Source organism: Lathyrus oleraceus, chromosome 5 (genome assembly GCF_024323335.1).
Source record: "Lathyrus oleraceus cultivar Zhongwan6 chromosome 5, CAAS_Psat_ZW6_1.0, whole genome shotgun sequence".
NCBI classification, from domain to species: Eukaryota; Viridiplantae; Streptophyta; class Magnoliopsida; order Fabales; family Fabaceae; genus Lathyrus; species Lathyrus oleraceus.
Window position 1 is genome coordinate 320409789 of NC_066583.1, and position 20466 is coordinate 320430254.

The 20466-nt window shown below is 33.0% G+C and overlaps 1 protein-coding gene and 1 pseudogene across 4 annotated transcripts; one reads left to right on the forward strand and one right to left on the reverse strand.

Moving 5' to 3' along the window:
* Positions 1-608: 608 nt before the first annotated feature.
* On the forward strand, positions 609-9340 carry LOC127084304 (uncharacterized protein At5g08430). Of its 4 annotated transcripts, none has more exons than XM_051024721.1 (11): positions 609-923; positions 1157-1259; positions 2440-2519; positions 3011-3198; positions 3818-4709; positions 5704-5816; positions 6166-6225; positions 6751-6801; positions 7232-7302; positions 7421-7782; positions 8612-9340. In XM_051024721.1, the coding sequence occupies exons 2-11, from the start codon at positions 1162-1164 to the stop codon at positions 9148-9150; spliced, it is 2454 nt and encodes an 817-aa protein (XP_050880678.1). In that variant the 5' UTR covers positions 609-923; positions 1157-1161; the 3' UTR covers positions 9151-9340. The 4 variants fall into 4 exon arrangements, with proteins under 4 accessions (XP_050880678.1, XP_050880679.1, XP_050880680.1 ...); XM_051024722.1 differs by having other exon boundaries at positions 633-923; positions 3074-3198; XM_051024723.1 differs by lacking the exon at positions 8612-9340 and adding an exon at positions 7957-8411 and having other exon boundaries at positions 633-923.
* A 451-nt stretch (positions 9341-9791) lies between these two features.
* On the reverse strand, positions 9792-11666 carry LOC127084307 (uncharacterized; annotated as a pseudogene).
* Positions 11667-20466: the final 8800 nt, after the last annotated feature.

Sequence of the window (20466 nt, forward strand, 5' to 3'; positions counted from 1 at the left end):
TATTAAATTAATTTATATTCCAAATATACTGTATGAATTAATATGTGAAAGACGTTAGGGTATTAAATTAATTTTAATTTGAATTAATAAGTAATTAAGTTAGTTATTACTTTTCTTATATTAATAGTAGAGGATAGTAAACTCAATTTTAAAATACACATTACATTATATATACTATATCCCTTTTTTATTATAAATTATTTTGAAAAAACATTTTGTACCACTTTATAATATTAATGAATCATTAATATTATTTTTATTATATTCTTAAATATTTATTATTCTTTCATATTAATTTATTTTTTCAATATCATTAATAAAAAATAATTTGTAAAATCTTTTATAATTTTTTTTATATCATAATTATTATATTTTTAATAGATGTGAAAAGTCAAAAACGACGGAAAAAATATTTTTTGTATTTATAAATGAAATAATAAATTTTCATTTATATTCTATCATGTTTTAAAAGAAAAACACTATATAATATAATATAAAAATTAGATTTGTCCGAATAAATAATCATGATTAGTAATACAAAATTAATTCTACACCGTGAAATGTTTATACACGCTCATAAAACGGACTAATAGCGATCAGTCAAAAGTGTGCTACTTGAAGATTACAGTATATTATTAGTAGTAGAGAATTCATATCCTAAAAAATACTCATAAAGATTAGAACTCAGTCGCCAGTGTTGGTATATGTACGTTCCACAAAAATCCGTTGTTTCGTTTCCGTGCGAGTCCCACTAAAACTTCTAGAAACTACCATTCTCCTCCCACTCACACTCCATTTCCACGCCAACAATCATCTCTCTCTCTCTTTCTCGTTTTTGTTATATACCCTATTTCCTTTTCCATTACCAACACCGCATTCAAACACATTTTCACCTTCCTAGAAGCTTAATCCTTCCTTGCAAGGTAACTTTTCGACCCTTCATTTACTCTCTCCGTTCTTCTCTATTTTCTTTTTCAACTTGTTGTTTAATAATGTAGTTTCCTAGCTTTCCGACTTTGTTAATTTGATTTTTTCTGTGAAATGGATCATCCACATTTTCGCTTGTTTTGATTTTCTTCGGCTACATTGACCTCATTGTTGAACACAACTAATCCTGATCAACTAACTTGAGTCATTTTTACCCTTTTTTTAACAGAAAAAATGGGGAAAAGGAATCTTAAAAGAAAGAAGGAAGAAATCGCCGAGGATTGTTGTTTCTTTTGTAAGGATGGTGGTAACATGAGAGTGTGCGATTTTAAGTAAGTTCTGTAACATTAATGCATGCTATTTTTTATTTTGGAAAATCAGGATCACTTTCAGTGTTTGATTTCATTTTTCTCATCAACTTCGGTTATGGTAATTTTCATGCTTACTATAATCATTATCAAGTAACGTTAACCTAGTTTTATGCCCTAGAAATTCCTTTTTAGATGTTCATAATGATGTTTTTGTTGTATGAGCATGATCATGTGCATTTTTGGGGATGATCCGTCTGTTTTAATGGTTGAAATTTTCCTATTTACTGACATTTTAGGTTTTCAATGGAATTCTTTTTTTATTCTAATTTTGTTCCCAAAAATAATACTCTCCTTTAGGTTTCAAAATGACTTAAGGTTTTTGCACACCGATTAAGAAATGTAATAATGTTGTCATAATACATTGCATTTTTACTAAATTAACCTTATTAATGTGTTGAAAGTAGTGCGCTGAGTAATAGTTAAATGACACAATTGAAAAAATAACCATAATTTCTACATTGAAAAGTGAGGAAGACATTTATTTTCAAAATGACTTCTTTATTCATTCTTACATTTGTGAAGTTTGTTTTTCTTAATCTGTATGAACAAAATCTTTAAACGAAACAGATTATGCAACATTTATCATATCATAATATCATATGTGAAATTTGTTGAGAATAATGAGTTGGAAACTTTGGGAAAGAAAGTATGGGGGAAATCGAATATTGATTAGAAAGTGGAGATTGAGTATTTATAAGTGACAGAACCCACACACTTATCACCTTAAAATTTTTGGTGAATATGTGGTGTGTCTCTCACACGGAGTGTTTCTCATATAGAAAGGCCTCAAGGAATGTAAAAATGCTCCCTCATGTTGAACTCCCAGATAAATGTTCCGGTTGGATAAGTTTAGCATCTGTTTGTTTGTTGTTTTTATAATTTCTAGCAGTCATTTCGGACTTGTTTCCTATCTTATTCCTTGTGATTAGCCTTGCAAAAAAAGAGGATAACTGTGAGGTAGCTATAATACAGAAGCTGCTGGTATTTAGGTTTTATTAAGTTTTTTGTTGATTGATTTGTGGTTTACTACCAAAGTTTGGTCATCAGTATCATTAGTATGCTTTAATGTTGAATATTTGGATCATTTTGTACAGACATTTTGTTTTTTTTGTGACTTACTTTTTTTTATGGTTGATTAAAGGGATTGCCTTAAAACTTATCATGCTGAATGCGTGAACGAAGATGCTTCCTTTTTGACAAGTAACAATAATTGGTGTTGTGGTAAGTTGCTTCCCTGTTTATCTCTCTGTCTTTATTATGGGGCATTCAAATACATTTCCCTTACTTTTACTGGTCTGGTACATATTTATGCATTTCATACCACCGTGACAATTGGCCGTCTTAAATGTTTTTGGAAAATACGTTCTTGCCCGGGATACCATCTTAGGAATTTGCAACATTTTGCTTTCAAACACTATATATTGTTTGAACCTTTATATCTTGAATTCTGATTTATGTAAAAAATGCTTGAGAAGGTGGTGTTATCTTCAACTCTAAGAGATTTTACTTTTTAAGTGATATATTTATTTATTTTCCTAGCATTGCGATAGAACACTGCACCAGAATTGGCAACCTTTTTTTAACCTATGTTAGTAATTAGTTGTTTGTGACTTGTGATTAAATGCATTCTTTGTCTGTTCATGTTCAAGAGAATATGGAAAAATGTATTTTAATTATATTGATGCTGAATGACTTTTGAATAACTTTTATAGAGTCACATTATTGCTGCGTATGCCGTAAAGCATCAAAGTTTATGTGCTTCTTCTGCCCAACAGCTGTTTGCGGAAAATGTTACTATGATGTTGATTTTGCTCTTGTCAAAAGAAACAGAGGATTTTGTAGGCACTGCTCAAAACTTGCATTTCTAATTGAGAAAAATGCCGACGTTGATTCTGATGGTGTAAGTTTTTTTTCTCAATCATGCCTTCTATTATGCACAGCAAAAGAAAGAAACAAAAATTTGCAACAGTATGTGGAATCTAAATTCAAAAACCTTGCTATTTGCTTATTTTACGTACATTTACAATTTTATATTTTATGCACAATTGTCAATGTTTGTGGGAAGAGTTTCCAATTAAAACTATACAGGATTGTTGTGCTAGAGCTGTAAATTAAACAGGCATTTGTCCTCTGTTTTTTTTGTTAATTCTGTTCTCTATTTTTACTAGTGTTTTTGTTTTGATGTCTTTAAAACAACAAACAGGTTCCATTTATGTTTGGAAAATAATCCTAGATTATCCAAACAGGTTCTATTTTGAATGTGGGTTACTAATTAAATTGTGATGAATGGAATGTTTCACTTGATTGAATAAAGTTTTAGCCTGGGCCTAGTTATAGAATTTTACCTTATAAACTATAACCAAGTTTGAAATTTTTTCTCATTGAACTTTAAAATTGTTTATTTCATTTTTTTTGTTGGTTGGAAACGTTGAATTGTGTAAAGAAAGTCCATTTCTTTATCCAGGCTGTATAAAATTGCTCTTTATATATCTTATAATAATGTGCTTTTTCATTTGCAGGAAAAAATAGATATGAAAGATCCAGCTACATTTGAAAGTTACTTTGTAGAATATTATGAAGTCATTAAAAGAAAAGAAGGGCTGAATTCTCAGAATGCTTATATCGCCCGTGACTTCATTAAAAATAGAAAAAAGAAGTGTGACATGGATTCATATGAAATAGGCGATGGGGAAGATGATAGTGGTGAATCTGATGTGAGTAATTTTATGGGTTCTGATAGTGACAACCTAGATAGCACAACAGGAGTTAAATCTTCGGGGAGAAAGAAGAAGTGCATGAAAAAGCTAGAATCAACAAAAGGAAAAGTAGGGAAAGATAAGAAAAAAGATTTTGATGGATGGGGTTCAAGAAGTCTCATAGATTTTCTTAAAAGTATTGGTAGAGACACTACAAAAGCGTTTTCAGAACTTGATGTTACTTCGATCATCATTGACTACTGCCATAAAAACAAGCTTTTTGACCCCATGAAAAAGAAAAGGGTAATATGTGATGCAAAGTTAAAGAATTTACTAAGGCGGAAATCAGTGAATAAAAACAGTTTACAAAACCTTCTTGCATCACATTTTGTAGAGAATTTTGAGGAAACAGATGATATAGTCAGTAGTTCAGAAGAAATGGGTGACAAAGAAGCATTCAAGTTTTCTGAGCAGAGACATTTGAATTCAACTACAAAATCTTGTCTGAGCGTAGTTTCTCAAGAGCTTCCAAGTGGATTTGCAGCTATAATTAGTTCAAACCTAAAACTTGTCTACTTGAAGAGAAGCTTAATTGAGGAGCTTTTGAAGCAACCAGAAAACTTTGATGGCAAAGTATTGGGAAGTTTTGTTAGAACCAAAACCGACCCAAATGATTATTTACAGAATAATTCCCATCTGCTCTCGCAAGTAATAGGTAATCTTGGTCATGTCTTAAAAAATCAACCATACGACTTTTTTTTGCTAGTAGTTAATTATACTAGCTTCAGGCTTTCAAGTACACTGCCATAGTATCATATTGCCATTTTTCTTGGTCTTATTTTTAAAATGTTGTCATAAGTTCAATATAAGCATCAATTCCCTAATAATGCACACTAGCATACTTTTGATGTTGCAGCTTTTAGTAAGATATTCTCGTTTAACCTAGTCAACATTGTGGTAGAATAAGGAGTTAAAGAAAGAAAAATGAAATATACATGATTGTACATATTGAAGCAGACAACTATTTTGTTATAGAGTAGAATTATAGATGTTGTATATTGTAACCCGGCTTCAAAATTGACTAGAAATGAATTACCACTTTAAAGTATGCTAGTTAAATAAAGAAAATGGAATATTTAAAACAATAAATATTGAAATGGGCAACTTTGTTATAAAATAATGTTATAGAATATGTTGTATAGAGTGATAGGTTGTGTCAAGTGGCTTTAGTATATGTACTGATTGTCTCTCTTTTTTCAAGTTTGATTAGAGTGGAATACTTTTTATTCTTCTGATTGAGTAATATTAAAATTTTCATAGTATATTTAAGACCTAAATTTGATTAAGTGCAAGAAAAATTTGGTTTTGCTTCATGATTCTAAATTACATGTATTTTTAAATACATGTAATTTTGACAACATTTTGCTATAATTGGTAGAAAAAGAATATTGCACATAACTAAGTCGTAAATTGTATCCAAAGCTTTCATTGGTAGGAAAAGAGTATTGCACATATCTAAGTCATACATTGTAATCAAAACAATTTGAGAAAAGAATAATGAAGTATAACATTGAATGGTTTAAGTAGTGTTCTTTCTTGGCATATTACATTGCTGCAGAAGGAAGTCAACACAAGTGATGTTCTTTTACTAGATATCATACTTTTCTTATATGCATATGCATACATTGATATTTGTATCCACATCACAGGAATTAATAGATCATCTAAAAAAGGCGAAATCAACCAAGAAATTTTGCTCCAGCTTCCTAATGTGCCAAAAGATGTACCTATCAGCAAAATTTCTGATGATGACTTTTCTGAGGTATTAATACTGTGCTAACAGTATTTTCTGCTGCAATTTCTCCCATTTCCGAAACCTGGTTGCATACAGGGTAGCAGTTTCCAAGTAAAAATGGAAACTGATTTTCTAAACTTTCTATAAGATGTTGAACATAGTGTATTATTTCCAAAGTAAGAGCATAGTTGGGTTTCTTATGTGAAGGATTATATGGTATTCATTTCAATATTTGTTGATGTCATCTGATATGATTTGTGGATCCGTATTCTTCAAGGAAATTATGCATAGGTCATGGATTCTGCTGTAAAGTTCGCACTCACCCTTGTTGTTCATGTATATTCCATGGATTCCTAATTATAAGCATTATCCGCAGGAAGAATGTCAAGATCTGTATCGGAGAATGAGTAATGGTCTGCTCAAAAAGCCAACTACAGTAAGTTTGCTGTGTGTGAGTCATTTATGCTTGGTCATCTGTTCAAATGATAATATGGTCCCCGTAAGTCTTCAGATTTTAATAGTTAGAAATATTTATGTACGGGGACCATATTATATTATCTGACTGTACTGTAGTTAGAATGTTCAGCCTACTGTCTTGAGAAACATAATATTAAATTTTCAGCCTATAGTCAGCATATTAGGGGGGGCATATTATTTGAGAAACATAATAGTTAGAATTTATTATTATATTATGGTCATCTGTTCAGAATTTTCAGATAGTTAGAATTTTCAGCCTATTGTCATGAGAAACATAAGCATCCTATTGATTTAATGTCTCATAATATAGGTGTTTTTTGCTTTAGTTTTGTGTCATCTTTAATTTTTGTCATTTTGGCCAGCATTTATTTTATGGGGTTTCCCTTGTGTGAGCTGTGTTTCTTATGAGTAAGAATTTTATTTGTTAAATGGTAACTGATAGGATTTGTAGTGACCAAATGATAACCACTTGTGTGTTTCACAGCTGGAGCTTGAGCAGAAAGCTAGAACTCTGCACGAAGATGTGACGAAGCATGTATGTTGCATATCAATATTATTGTGCTGTGTAATAAATCCATTTTTTCCTATTGTAAAGATAGAGCTGAATATTCAAAGTGAAGTTACTTGGACTCTAGCATGTCAACATTGGCTATGCATCATGAAATTCAGCAAGGGCAAAATCTCACTTACTATTTTCCAGCATTCAAAAAACTTACTATGCAATCATAGAATTTACATTCGCATAATTGTGAAATTTACTTGAGCATGAGCCAGAAGGCGGTAAATCTATAAATCATACTAAAATTTTTAAATACGCCCTTACGTTATCCCTTGAATCCTTTATCCCCAACAGTTCATTTATCTAATGGGTTATTAACATTATTGAACATTTCTGATTCCTTTAAAATATAAAAGAACCTCTGATCTATCATGTTTTGTTACTGATATTTGTCTTTATATGGTAGTGGATCTCAAGAGAGATAGCAGTGTTGCGAAATCGTATTGATCTGGCCAATGAAAAGGGATGGAGGAGAGAATATCCTTTTATGACATTTTTGTTAATGTTATGTCATTTTAGAAGCTAAAATCCAAAATGTTGTGAATTGTTCCCAAATTTAGTGCTGACAATTTGTGCCTTAACCATATTTCCATACACTTGCTCAGTACATGGACCGAAAAATGAAGCTGGAATCTCCATCCGAACAGTCACGTTTATTAAGTGAAATTCCAAAAGTAATTCCTGAAATGGTTGATACCAATCCGTCACCAGAAGACTCCTCCAGAAAAGATAATCTGGAGTTTCCATCAGCACAATCACGTTTATCAAGTGAAATTCCAGAAGTAACTCCTGAAATGGTTGATACCAATCTATCAACCGAAGATTCCTCCAGAAAAGATAAGCTTGAGCAAAATGATTCGTCAGAATTAGCCACCGGAGAGGCTCGTAACTCTGTTGAACAATATTCCACACATGATGGCTTTGCTCGATGTCTGGATAAGAGAACAGATGTTGTAGGTCTGTCAGGCTTTCTATCTAAATTGTCTCTGCTTTCATAAATATATATTGCATGCTTATAACTACTTCAATTTTTAAATATTCTTTATATTGTGTTCATGATATTGCATCTGTTGTTATTTTCACATTCTTGTCATGCTGTGATTTATCATTTCATCAAGATCCTCTCTACAGTGACAACTCAGGAGCCAAATATACTGGCAGGTGTTAATAGCCCAATAGTACAGCGGTTGAGTTATAGCGCCAAGATCTGGAAGGTATATTCCAGGAAAGGGAAGATAGGAACACATGGAGGGCACTTAGGGTTAGAGAAGGCTATGCTTTTTAGAAATTGAGTAAGGCCCAGGAAGAATAGAAGACGGAGGTGGTTGTGAAGAGGGCAGGGACATGGTTTTTTATGGAAGGCAAGATGCATTATAGTTTGATGGAATCGGCTTTGGGCCTAGTCAGGCAGGAAGTTGGCATTTATCTGCTGCTACTTGTGATTTTGTGTTGCTTGTTTCCATTTTCTACTCATGTACTCTGATATCTCAGTATCAGTTCAATATAATATAGCCTTTAATATTTTATTATGCAGTAAAGGATCACTTTCTCAGTGAATTTATAATCCAAGGGTGATATTTTTATTATTGTTATGATATTTGATTGACTATATCCTTCTTTGAGGTTCTTCACACAGGAAAATTTTAATCTGCCACTAAGTATATATAAAATGTAGCTAACAATACATGTGTTTGTACCAAGTATATTTTTGGTACAGTCTTTCCTGGCACTGTTGAATATTTGTATGTCCAACCAAGTAACACTAAATCTGGTTCTTTTGATGTAGATTACAGAAATCTTAGTGTTAACATGGATGTCAATCAGACAATAAAAGAAAGACAGAGTGTTACCCTTGCTGATTCTGTTAAGGCCACCGCCATAGATGTTATTATGTTAAGTGACAGTGATGAAGATGATCCAAATATTAAAGTCACTTCAGCTGAAAGAAAGGAAGTTGAGACTCCTAAAGTCACTACCGCAGGAAGAAAAGGAGTAGAAAATCCTGAAGTCATTTCAGCTGGAAGAAAGAGATTGGAGACTCCTGAAACTCCTAGCTGCGGAAGAAAAGGAGTAGAAAGTCCTGAAGTAATTTCAGCCGGAAGAAAGAGATTGGAGACTCCTGAAATATCTAGCTGGCTATGTTCGGGTGTTTACGGTGGTGGAATAAGAGGACCATTTTCATTGTCTGTACTCAAACTCTATTGTGAATCAAAATCTGCTAATTCTTCTCCCTTAGATTTCAAGGTATGGAAGACAGGTGAGAGTGAAAGAGAGGCAATACCTCTGAGGGATGCACTTAGGCTCTTTTCTCCCCAACGCGAGTAAATCAAAATGAAGAAATCATCTCTATCGGATGCATCATCACTATTCATGATTAGCATAGTTGTATATTTTAGATTCTCCATTATGTGCTTTTTTGTAATGTTGCTAGTGAAAAAGTATTTTATCCTTAACAGTTTTGTGAATGATAAAAAAATATGCCGTTGTGAATCTTTAACATGTTTTTATTCTATTATTCTCGTTGCCATACAATTTGAGCACAAAATAAGAAGCTTGACATAGTCATGCTTTTGAAATTTTCAAATTGCAAACTGAGTACCAACCATACATACGTTTGGAACCATGATTCTGCGGTAAATCAAAGTTTCATTAGTAAATCCATGATTTGACCCAAATTCAACCACATGTAATGTTATATCTTTATAATTCCTCTACCATGGTATCGACAAACATGTTTTATATGAGCAACATATGCAATGTTTTTTTCTTTAATCCTTCCACCATATGTTCTCGACTAATTTTGTGTGATGTTCTCTTCTAGTGGAGTAAAAAGCAAATAGAACAATTTAATCTAACTTTATCTGAGTGCTCAGTTTCTTTCTATTAGGTAATGGTGTTGTAGGAATCCTCTATATTTTTCAAACAAATAGAGCTCTGTTATTAATGTTGAGTGTATAAAAATTAAATTATACAAAATATATGTCATTAATTTTAAAAAAAATCTTAATCTATTTTAAACGTTTTTCATACATTTGTTTAGAAACAATACGACCTCTCTATTATGTAGGAAATCCTTCTAACAAGGGAGTGGCAATAATTCTAACAATATTGATGATATGATAATTCAATGTTTGAAAATGGCAAAATATCATATCAGACCATCGTACAAAACTAAGAATCGTATTTTGCACAACCGTTTTGGATTTCAACGAAGCAGGGAATCCGTCTATTGACTGCTGCTTGCAGCATTTTCTTTCCTGAAAACTCGCAATTGTTCCTTGAATTCTTTGCTCTTTTCAAAGTTGGCCTTTCTCTTCACAACTTTCTGTTTGAACACAGATAATTGTTACATGCCACAGGAAAACCAGATCAAAGCAAAGAACTTTAAAACAAAAAATAAGGAAAAGATAATAAAAACTGAAAACCTCACTTCTGTTCTGAAGCAACGATCCAATTTTATTTTCAAATCTGTACATTAGCCAAAGAATTTTGCAATAGGGTGTTCCACATGACACTTTTGAAACTCCTCAATAATCTACATGAAAGCATAGCCTGAACCAAAGTATGCTATAATATAATACACTTGTTCATATTTGCTGGACCATATAGGATAACTTTCATTACCAGAAGAATAAGATAAATGATCTAAACTTCTAAACTGAGTAAATTCACAAATTAACTCTAAAGTTCACTATGATCTGCCAATATTTATATTGCAACAATATTTCTAACAGTATAAATCATAAGCATCTCCACATTTAACGACATTTACCGCTGGAGATTGAACTCAAAATGTGAAACAAATAATCATGTTTACTACTAGGGATTTGACTAATCGAACTTCAGGAGTCCAATTGTCAGTGAAAATAGAAATAATATCATTGATAGTACAAAGATCAATTTGAATATTGATGACAGAATCAAGACACTCCCAAAATTTCCCTTTCTACATGCAATGAAAAAACAAATGGTTACAAATTTATAATAGAACAAGGACACTCCCAAAACCATCTCTTGTGAGCTTGGTCTAAACTCATATATGGTCCCCGAAAGTCCCACCTGCTAGATCTTGCATTGGTTGGAGATGTATCCATAACTGAATACCTACAAACTACGACCTTAAACAACATGGTTGCACATGTGGTATCTATCTCTAGCCTCGGCTATGAAGCAAACTAAATTTCTAACCATTTCATTGGTATTTTTTTACCACATATTCAACTACTAATAGCCATTAATATCACATGACATTAACATAGAAATATATCAAATTGATCATAAGAAACAAGCACATTATTAAGAATAACAATGAGATCATAAACACTTCTAATAACAAAGAATTAACCATTAAAATAGTGATAAATCAAACTCACTTCAGCGCACATAGGGTGTTTGTGCAATGTTAAAGGAGGATGCATCTTCTCTCAAACAACCAAATCAATCAGCAACACCTTCTCCTGCAATTCAACCACCAACATCTATCATGAAAACTTCTATAAACCAAAAAGTTGGAATTGACAAGATAAAATCCATTGAAAAAGAACTAGGGCTTGAAATCTAGAGCAGTAAAAGATTAGAATATAAGAAGGAGAAAAAAATGGAATCGATTAAAGTGAAAATCAACGGAAAAATCGAAAGTAAAACTCATAATTAAAATTCTCGTAAGGAGTAGAATATTAGAAGTGAGACGAAAATGAACTTACGAGATATAAAATAGCGATAGAGGGAAGGGTTAAGGCAGAGTTTTAGAAGGCGATGCTGGCCGTGAGGGTCCTGGAAAAGATGGAAGAACGAAAACAGTATATCCCTGAAATCAAATTTTTCTTTTTTTTACTTTTATTTTTATGGTTTTTTTAAAGAAAAACTTAATTTTAAATTTTTAAACAATTTTTGTTCTTCTTTCTTCTTTTTTGTAAAAAAAATAGCTATGTGTAATTTTTTTTTAGGTGAACAGAACTAAGTATCAGTACCCTTATCCAATTAAATAAAGATATATAATGCTACATCATCTTTTTTTAATTAAATATTTAAACTAATTTACATATTATATTTTTTAAAAAAAATAACCATGTTTTTTAAATTAAATTTCTAAATAATTTTTTTTTAAATATCAAAATAACCACATTTTCAAATAGATGCGTCAGTTGAATTGACGCATCCATTTAACTTTTAAAGGAGACGCCAACTCCATTGGCGCATGCTTCCGATGGCATTGCATGGAGGCGTCATGGTTGCTGAGGCATGGCATGCATGTGTAGTTTAGCACATGCGCCCATGCATCTAGCGCATGCATGTGTGCTTGTGCCATGTGTGTGTGGCGCATAGGCCTTTGGGGCATGCATTTCATGGTTTATCTATAAATACCATGTGCATCTCCCATATTTTTTCACACAACTTCTTACCCTCCAACCCTATTTTCTTTCATTCTACTTCAATTTCCTTCAATTTTTTGTTCTTTAACCATGTCTGAATACATTCACAAGAGAAATGTCGATTTAATATTTTCAGTCGTCGCACCTCCGTTAAAGATTCGACTTTTGAATATAGATTCGTTTGAACGTCTTAATCGGACGTTGAACCGTTTATTAGATGGAGAAATTGCAGATGGTGAAAGGATTAGAAGGATTCAATGGCCTGTGTCCACGTTCAACGAAAATTGAGAAGTGCGTGAATGGGTGGATATTAGACTGACAGAGACAATTACAGGATGATACATAATATGTTCAAAATTGTTTTGATGATTGTAATCGCTTAGTTATAGTAATGGTATTTTAATTGTTTGTGTTGTTGTTTATGTGTTGCTTTTGTGTTGAATGTGTTGTATTTGTTTGTGATGGTATTTTCTCACAAAGTTATCATATGAAATAAATTTTGTTTTTTATATATTACAAAAGAGGTACATGTAAAATCATCTTGTTGTGCTCGTTCCAACACTAGGACAGTTAGTACGATTGTGACCTGACTAACTGTAACACCCAGAATATTGTTAGATTAATTTAAATATTATTTTAATATGATTATTTGAAGGTAAAATGAATTATTAAATAATATTGGGAATTATTATTATTATTATAGATGTTATTTATTTTAATAATAATTAAATAAATAAAATAAATGGAATATGAAGAGTGGAAGGGTAAAAGTGGAAATGGATAAAAGAGACCAAGGTGAGAACTCAGAGTTTTTTCACGTATTTTTGCCTCAGAGTCAGAGAAAGGGAGAAACGCTGAAGAGAAAGAGAAGGAAGAGGAAAAGGCCAAAGATTGCTCAGAACTTCCTTCAATCCAAAGAGGTAAGGGGTCTGAACCTTATTAAACGATAATATGCGAGCAAATTCATGATATATGTTGGATTGTTGATGGATTTTGGGGATTTTAGGGAGATTGGGAAAGTTTGGGGTTTTGATGGAAATTCTCCGATCTGTGAGTTTTGTTGAGTTATATGCTTAGAAGACCGCGCGTCCACTGTTTCCGCACTTAAAATCTTATTTATGCACATAACAGCCAAATGACGTTCGCCATTATGCCTTTGGCGCTCGCCATTTGGGCCTTTTTCCAGAATAAGAGCGTTTAACGCTAATGGCGTTCGCCATTAGCCTAATGGCGTTCGCCATATCAGTTTGACGGACAGTTTTTCCAGAATAAGAGCGTTTAACGCTAATGGCGTTCGCCATTATCCTAATGGCGTTCGCCATATCAGTTTGACGGACAGTTTTTCCAGAATAAGAGCGTTTAACGCTAATGGCGTTCGCCATTAGCCTAATGGCGTTCGCCATATCAGTTTGACGGACAGCTTTCGCGTTTTAAACTCCCAGATGTGATATCGTTGTAATGTTGTTGTTGTTTTGTTGAGTTGTATGTCATGCTATTAATGATGATGATAACATGACTATATGATGCTGTTGTTGCTATGTTGATTATGATGCATGTTTGGTGTGCATGCATTCATGAAAGGCCGATGCCTAGTGATGAACGGACTGAGTTCCAATGATGTTGTTGACTCCGGGCTTGTGGAGAGGCTTGGTTCCTTGCGGGGAACTCGGATTCTATGGTGATGAATCTGGGAGTGGTGATCCTGTAGTTGGTCACAAAATGGGTATACCGAGTCGTGTTGAGTCATGCATGGGTGTGTGCATTGCATTTGATATGTTGTTTTGTTGATGTTCATGAGTATGTTGATTATGATGATTATGATGAGCTGTGTTGGCATATGTGAAATATATTTATGTTTATATTTCTGTCGTTATATTATTATTTAATAATGTAATTCTCACCCCTTCTGCATGTGTTTATGTTCATCTATGATGAGCAATGTGCAGATAAAGAGGAGTAGCTATTGTTGAGGTTTGAAGAATAAGTGTAGAGTTATTCTACAGAGTCGAGTCAAATGCTCTGGTCATGTGACACCGGGGTTATGGGATTCGATAGATAATTGGTTATTATTTACGTTGTTTATGATGACTAATATGTTGAGATGCTTTGTTGAGATAATGTTGAAACATTATTATGAATTGTTATATGATGAATGATAATATTTGTGTTGTTGTCCGCTGCGAAGTTTTAATAAAATAAATAATATGTTTTATGTTGTGATGCGATAAGTGTTATGTTGTAAGAAATGTAAACTCTTCTACGTGTTGTACTCTGATAATTTATTTAAATATGTCGTTTGGGTAGAAGGGTGTTACACTAACGGCATGAACTACATAATCTAACCATTTTGTTCGCCGTATCCATTTCGGTTCGAATACGGATGCTGTTTGGGCGACCCTTTTTCTTTCTTCGCATAACTTCATTGTGCCAGACAATGTCCCCTTGATATTCTGGCCAGTAATCCTCTTTTGCCACAACTGAAAAACTAATTTTGTAAATATTGGATAGGCTTATGACTTTGTAAACGTTAGATAGTAAGTAGGATGGATTCTTTCGAACCTTTGAACATGCCACAATGATATGGGAGCAAGGCATACGAAAGGCTTGGATTTTTCCGCAGTCGCACCAACCTCTATCTAGTTCCACTTTGTATTGTCCCATCGGCATGCCTTCATTGTGATCTATGGATTCAGCAACACTGTACCAACCTTTAGTACGGTCAAACACCGTGACCACGTGTGTGTTTGCTTTGACAACTTCGTGTCAAATGAATTTTATTGAAGCATCACTGAACAACTTCCCAGATTGCAACACTGAACTCCATTTGGAACGTCTGGTCTCAAACAACGCCCCTAGCCTGAAATATGTTGTATGTACTAAAGCGGTTATAGGTAGGTTTCCGATGCCTTTGAAGACAGAGTTCATTGATTCCACAAGATTTGTTGTCATGTGGCCCCAACATTGACCGTTGTCGTATCCCCTAGTCCATTTCTCCAATGGAATATTATCGATCCACCATACTGCATTTACGTTTGACAATCTTATGTCTTTGCGGTAGTGTTTGAAAGAAGGTTCTGATAATGCGTAACCTACATTGACAACCTTCTTCCGCAATGTTTTGTCTTTGATCTCCCGCATAAAATTCTGAGCGATATGTCTAATGTAGAAGACATGCGTCGACGGAGGATCCTGTCAGCCATTATCAATGTTTTTGTATGCACTGACTATTGAAGGGTGTCGGTCAGAGATCAAACATAAGTTAGGTTGAGGAGCAACGTGCAATCGGAGATTTCTTAGGAAAAAACTTCATCCCTCAGCAGTCCCCTTTCAACTAGAGCAAAGGCGATTGGAAAAATGTTGTTGTTATCATCTTGTGCCACTGCCATCAATAACGTTCCTTTATATTTCTCGTACAACCATGTACCATCAATTTGTATAATAGGTTTGCAGAAAGCAAAACCTTTGATGCATGGTTGATACGCCCAGAAGAGACGATGGAATATTCCATTTCCAATAGCACAAGTCCCGTCTGAGGTATACGCCGGCAACGTTTCCAACTTGACAATAGTCCCTGGAGCATACTATTTAAGAGCCAACAAGTATTTTGGAAGTTGCTTGTAAGACTCCTCCCAATTACCATACACTTTTGCCTTTGTCCTAGTTATCCAAGCCTTCCTATATGATGGAGTATAGTTTTATTGTGCTACAATATGTGAGATTATTGTACTCACCTTTAACGACGGATTGTCGCTAATAATAGACAAAATTTCATCGCATATTAACTGAGAGCTATGTTTTCGATGGTCTTGCATTGGGTTCGTGAGCATGCATGTGTGAACTGGACTCATGGATCAAATCTCCCAATTTATCTGGAGGCCATATCTAGGTCTTGATCATCAGGTTAACCATGATGATGATGCAGTTTTGACAGCAAAAACACCAATTATCCGGTTCACTACTGTGGAGATGCACCAGAGTGACCGGGTAAAACTGCAGTTCGGCATGCAGCAACAAACTCCAGAACCTCCGACGTGTTTGGAAGATTGACATCAAAAAAGAGTCGATGTCCAATGGGATTATTCCGACTTGAGAGACTTCACAAAAGAGATGTGTCGTCATTGGAGGAATCGACGGCAATATTTCTTAAACGAACCAGTCATACAGGGTGTTAGACCAACTCAACAATATATGGCATGGTTTAGGTCGGTTACAACGCAACAATTTGTGTCTGAGCCAAGGTATTTGATTGATCTGCGCCAACTAGCTTCATCATCATACACCCAATAACAAGTCCCTGTCCAACAACAATGTCATACCACTTAAACCCAACGACCAACATCACACCATCACCCTACCACATACACCCAACAACCAAATACAGAACCTCGCAACCCATTCATGTCACACACCCAACCTCAAAACCAAGAATCAAACCCTATCCACCAACAACCATACGCAGCCAATACAATAATTTATAGCCTAGATGATTCATACAATTCAGGTCATCATAGCCCCCCATCAATGACCACTCAAACATCCTATCACCATAACACCCAACCATTGTTTAACTATAGTACACCCCAGGAACCATTGCTTCATTTCCAAAATGATTCAATGTCCCAATTTGGGTAACTATACCATCCACAATTCACTCAACCACATCGACCCAACTACGAAAACATGGACGCCGAACTCAATTACGGAAGTGTCGTTGGCAAGAACCCCCTAGCTATTGGGAACAAATGATTACACATCTATTAAATACCGTTGGACCTTCCACCGGATATTCACACCAGCCACCACTGGATCATGTCAGCACTCAAAGACCCTAAACACCTCAGGAAAATCGTGGGAGACCTCGAAGACAAACTAACGCACTTGGATGTGGAACATGGGACGTTTCAATCGGGTCAATCATTGATTTTTTTGTCAATTCCATGTAATTTTTATTATAACATAAATATATTTTTTTTCAATATTTTTTATTTAATTGTTAAAATTAACATTTAAAATTAAAAAAAAATTAAAGGTGCATGCACCAGATATATTGGCGCATACACCAATGCATACATGCATGCGCCAAGAGGCATGGCGCCTACATGGATGGCCATTGGAAGCATGCACCATCTCCAATAGCGCCTCCTCTTAAGGTTAAATGGATGCATTCAACTGGCGCGTCTGTTTAGAAACATGGTTATTTTGGTATTTATTTTGAACAAATGATTATTTAGGAATTTAATTTGAAAAACATGGTTATTTTTATTTAAAAAAATCAAAACTTTTGAGTATTTAAGAAATTATTATTTTTTAAAGCAAAATAGTCTTTTTTATTCCGAATCTTTATGGTGGGGTTTATTTTGACCATTTTGTTCCCTTAACTTTATTAAATGCTTCATATTTATCATTTCTAGTCTTTTTTTTTTGTTAACGTTGTTAGAAAGTCTAATGTTTGTGTCTAAGTCATAAGCACGAAACCCTCTTCCCAATTAGGATTCTTCATTTTCCCAACTTCTTCTTGATATGAAAAAAATCCAATTGATTCACATTCGTCATTTTCCCAACTTTTTCTTGATATGAAAAAATCCAATTGATTCACATTCGTCATTTTCCCATCTTCTTCTTGAAACGAAAATCCTATTGAAGAATGGCTCCAACAAGTTCGTCTCCATCTTAAAAAGTGGTTGGTAATGGTGAAAAATTTAAGCTTTATTATGTTTCTTCAAAGAATCAATGAAGACTTAATTGTTGGTGTGGTGCTTTGGCTATGCTCAAAAGGGCAACAACAAGTTAAAATTTTTGAGGATTTTCTCACTATATGGTATGATATATCTTCTTAATTTCTAATTTTGATTTGACACAATGAGTTATATTTTATTCAACTTATGCATGGGAGTATAAATAATGGATGTGATTATTTTGATTGGTATTATGATGAAGTGAAAGATGATAATGACATGTTTATCATGAAGAAAAATAGAGGTTATAAATTTTATCAAAAGAGAATGAAGATGCACAACACAAATCGGTTCAATGTAAAGGAAGAATTGAAAGGCAAAAGCAAGACTTAGAAGAACTCGAGGTGGCTCTTAAGAAAATAATGAAGTGGAAAATTATTTGGAAAATTTTATGTTTTGTAGTTATAAGTGTATTAATAGTCAGCTTGATAATATAATGAGATGTTGTTTTAGCAATGAAATATTGTGTTGCAGTTATATATAGTACTAATGTAATGAAATATATTTTCTACAATGATAATATAATGAAATGTTGTTTCTGCAATGAAGTGTGATTCAGCTATAAGTGTTATTTAACTGGTTTCTGCAATGTAATGAGATGTTTTCTGCAATCAAACGTTGTTTAACTGGTTTAAGTTTTTTAAGTGGTATAACATTGATAACTGGTAATTCTATAATGACAGGTAACTGGTAATTCTGCTATAACTCGTATATGTTAATTCTATTATAAGTGTTATAAGTGAATTAATAACATGTAATTATGCAATGAAATGAAATTCTGCTATAAATGGTAATTAAAACTAACCAAATGTAGGATCCTTGTACAATATTTTTACCAGCTTCTTTATAACCCAGTTCTTTTATAATCCTTACCACCTCAAAATAACTTCACTTATCTACATCACACTTCACCTTAGAGACTAATCCTTCATAACTAGTATATTCAGCATCTACATATTCACCTCCATGGTGAATAAAAACATGCACCATTTCATCAATTTCTCACCTAAAACGAAAATCACTTATTCAAAACACAAACAGAAGCAACATAAACACAAAATCGTACAAAAAATTATTCAACATTTAACATTTTCAGAAGAACAAACAAAAACCCTAACACTTAAGATTTTCATGAGAAACAAACAAAAACCCTAACACTCAACATTTATAGAAGAATAAACAAAAACTCTAACTCTTAACATTTCCAGAAGAACAAACAAAAACCCTAAATCGAGTTTTATACATGAAATCATACACTTTGCAAGAAAGTTTGCACCCAGTAACGTGAAAACCAACTAAACCCTATATTAGAAATATGCGCAATTTAGAAACCCAGTAAACCCTAAATTTCAAAGAGGAGAAACTTTGGACTTACTTCTAAATTTTTCTCCCTCTTTTCGATTCAACCTTATTTAATTCGTTCTCAGGTGTCGAATCTACGTGAGAAGCACTTCGTTCACATATCTTCGTTCTCGCCACTTCGTTGTCTTTGTTCGCTCCGTTCTCTTCTAATTTTCCAGAAAATTACAATCAAATGAGGTCAAATGAATCTCAAATACACTTAAATCTTTCAACTCAACAGAAAATAATACATGTAATCAATTACTGATCAACATATGTGACATCTTCGATTGACTTTGACTAACACTTTTGACGTCAAGGACAAACGTGACAATGTTTTGATAATTAAGGGATGAATATGGTTATTTTTTAAATTAAGGGACCAAATTGAACCCTGATCAAAAGATACGGGACGAGAAAAGCTATTAAACCTATTTTTTTTAGAACACATTGAGTGAAATTGACACAAGTCACAACTATTTCGCTCATTCCACTTTATATATTATTTTTTATTCTCTTATATTTATTAATTAAACTAAAATAATTATTAAAAAACTAATAATATTAAATCAAAATCTGAAATTGATTTAAGAGAAAAATAAATAAAAACAATTTAAAATCCCTTCTTAAAATTTCAAATCAAAATAAGAGTCTCAAATAAAAAATTTAAAATCTTTTCTTACAATGGAAGCCGCAAATAAATTGATTTTTGGTAAGTTTGTGATTTTGAGAGCATAATTATCGGTTCAATATAATCGTGTCCACACTTTTTTAAGCCACAATGTCAGGAGATTTTGGACAATTACTTGTTAGTATCGTTCTTTTATATAGCAATAACCAAGTTCCTACTTCATTTATCGCTTTTAATTTTTTAATTAAAAAAATAATAATTAAAACTTAGGTGTAATATATAGAAATACCAATGCTGATTTTTTATTAAAATGAATAAATTAACTAATCTATTTAATAAACTTATTATATATTTTTTGATGAGTTGTATGAATATGTTAAAAATATAGATGAATTGTTTAAATAATTAAAAAGTGAGATAATATTAAAAAAATAGTAAGGTTCATTTAAATAACAAAAGTGAATTCTTTGGACATGGATGCGCTAAGTCTTTTTTTTTCATACATGGAAACTCTTTTCTTAAAATGCATTTTTCCAACAAATATTTTTGCCGTATAAAAAAC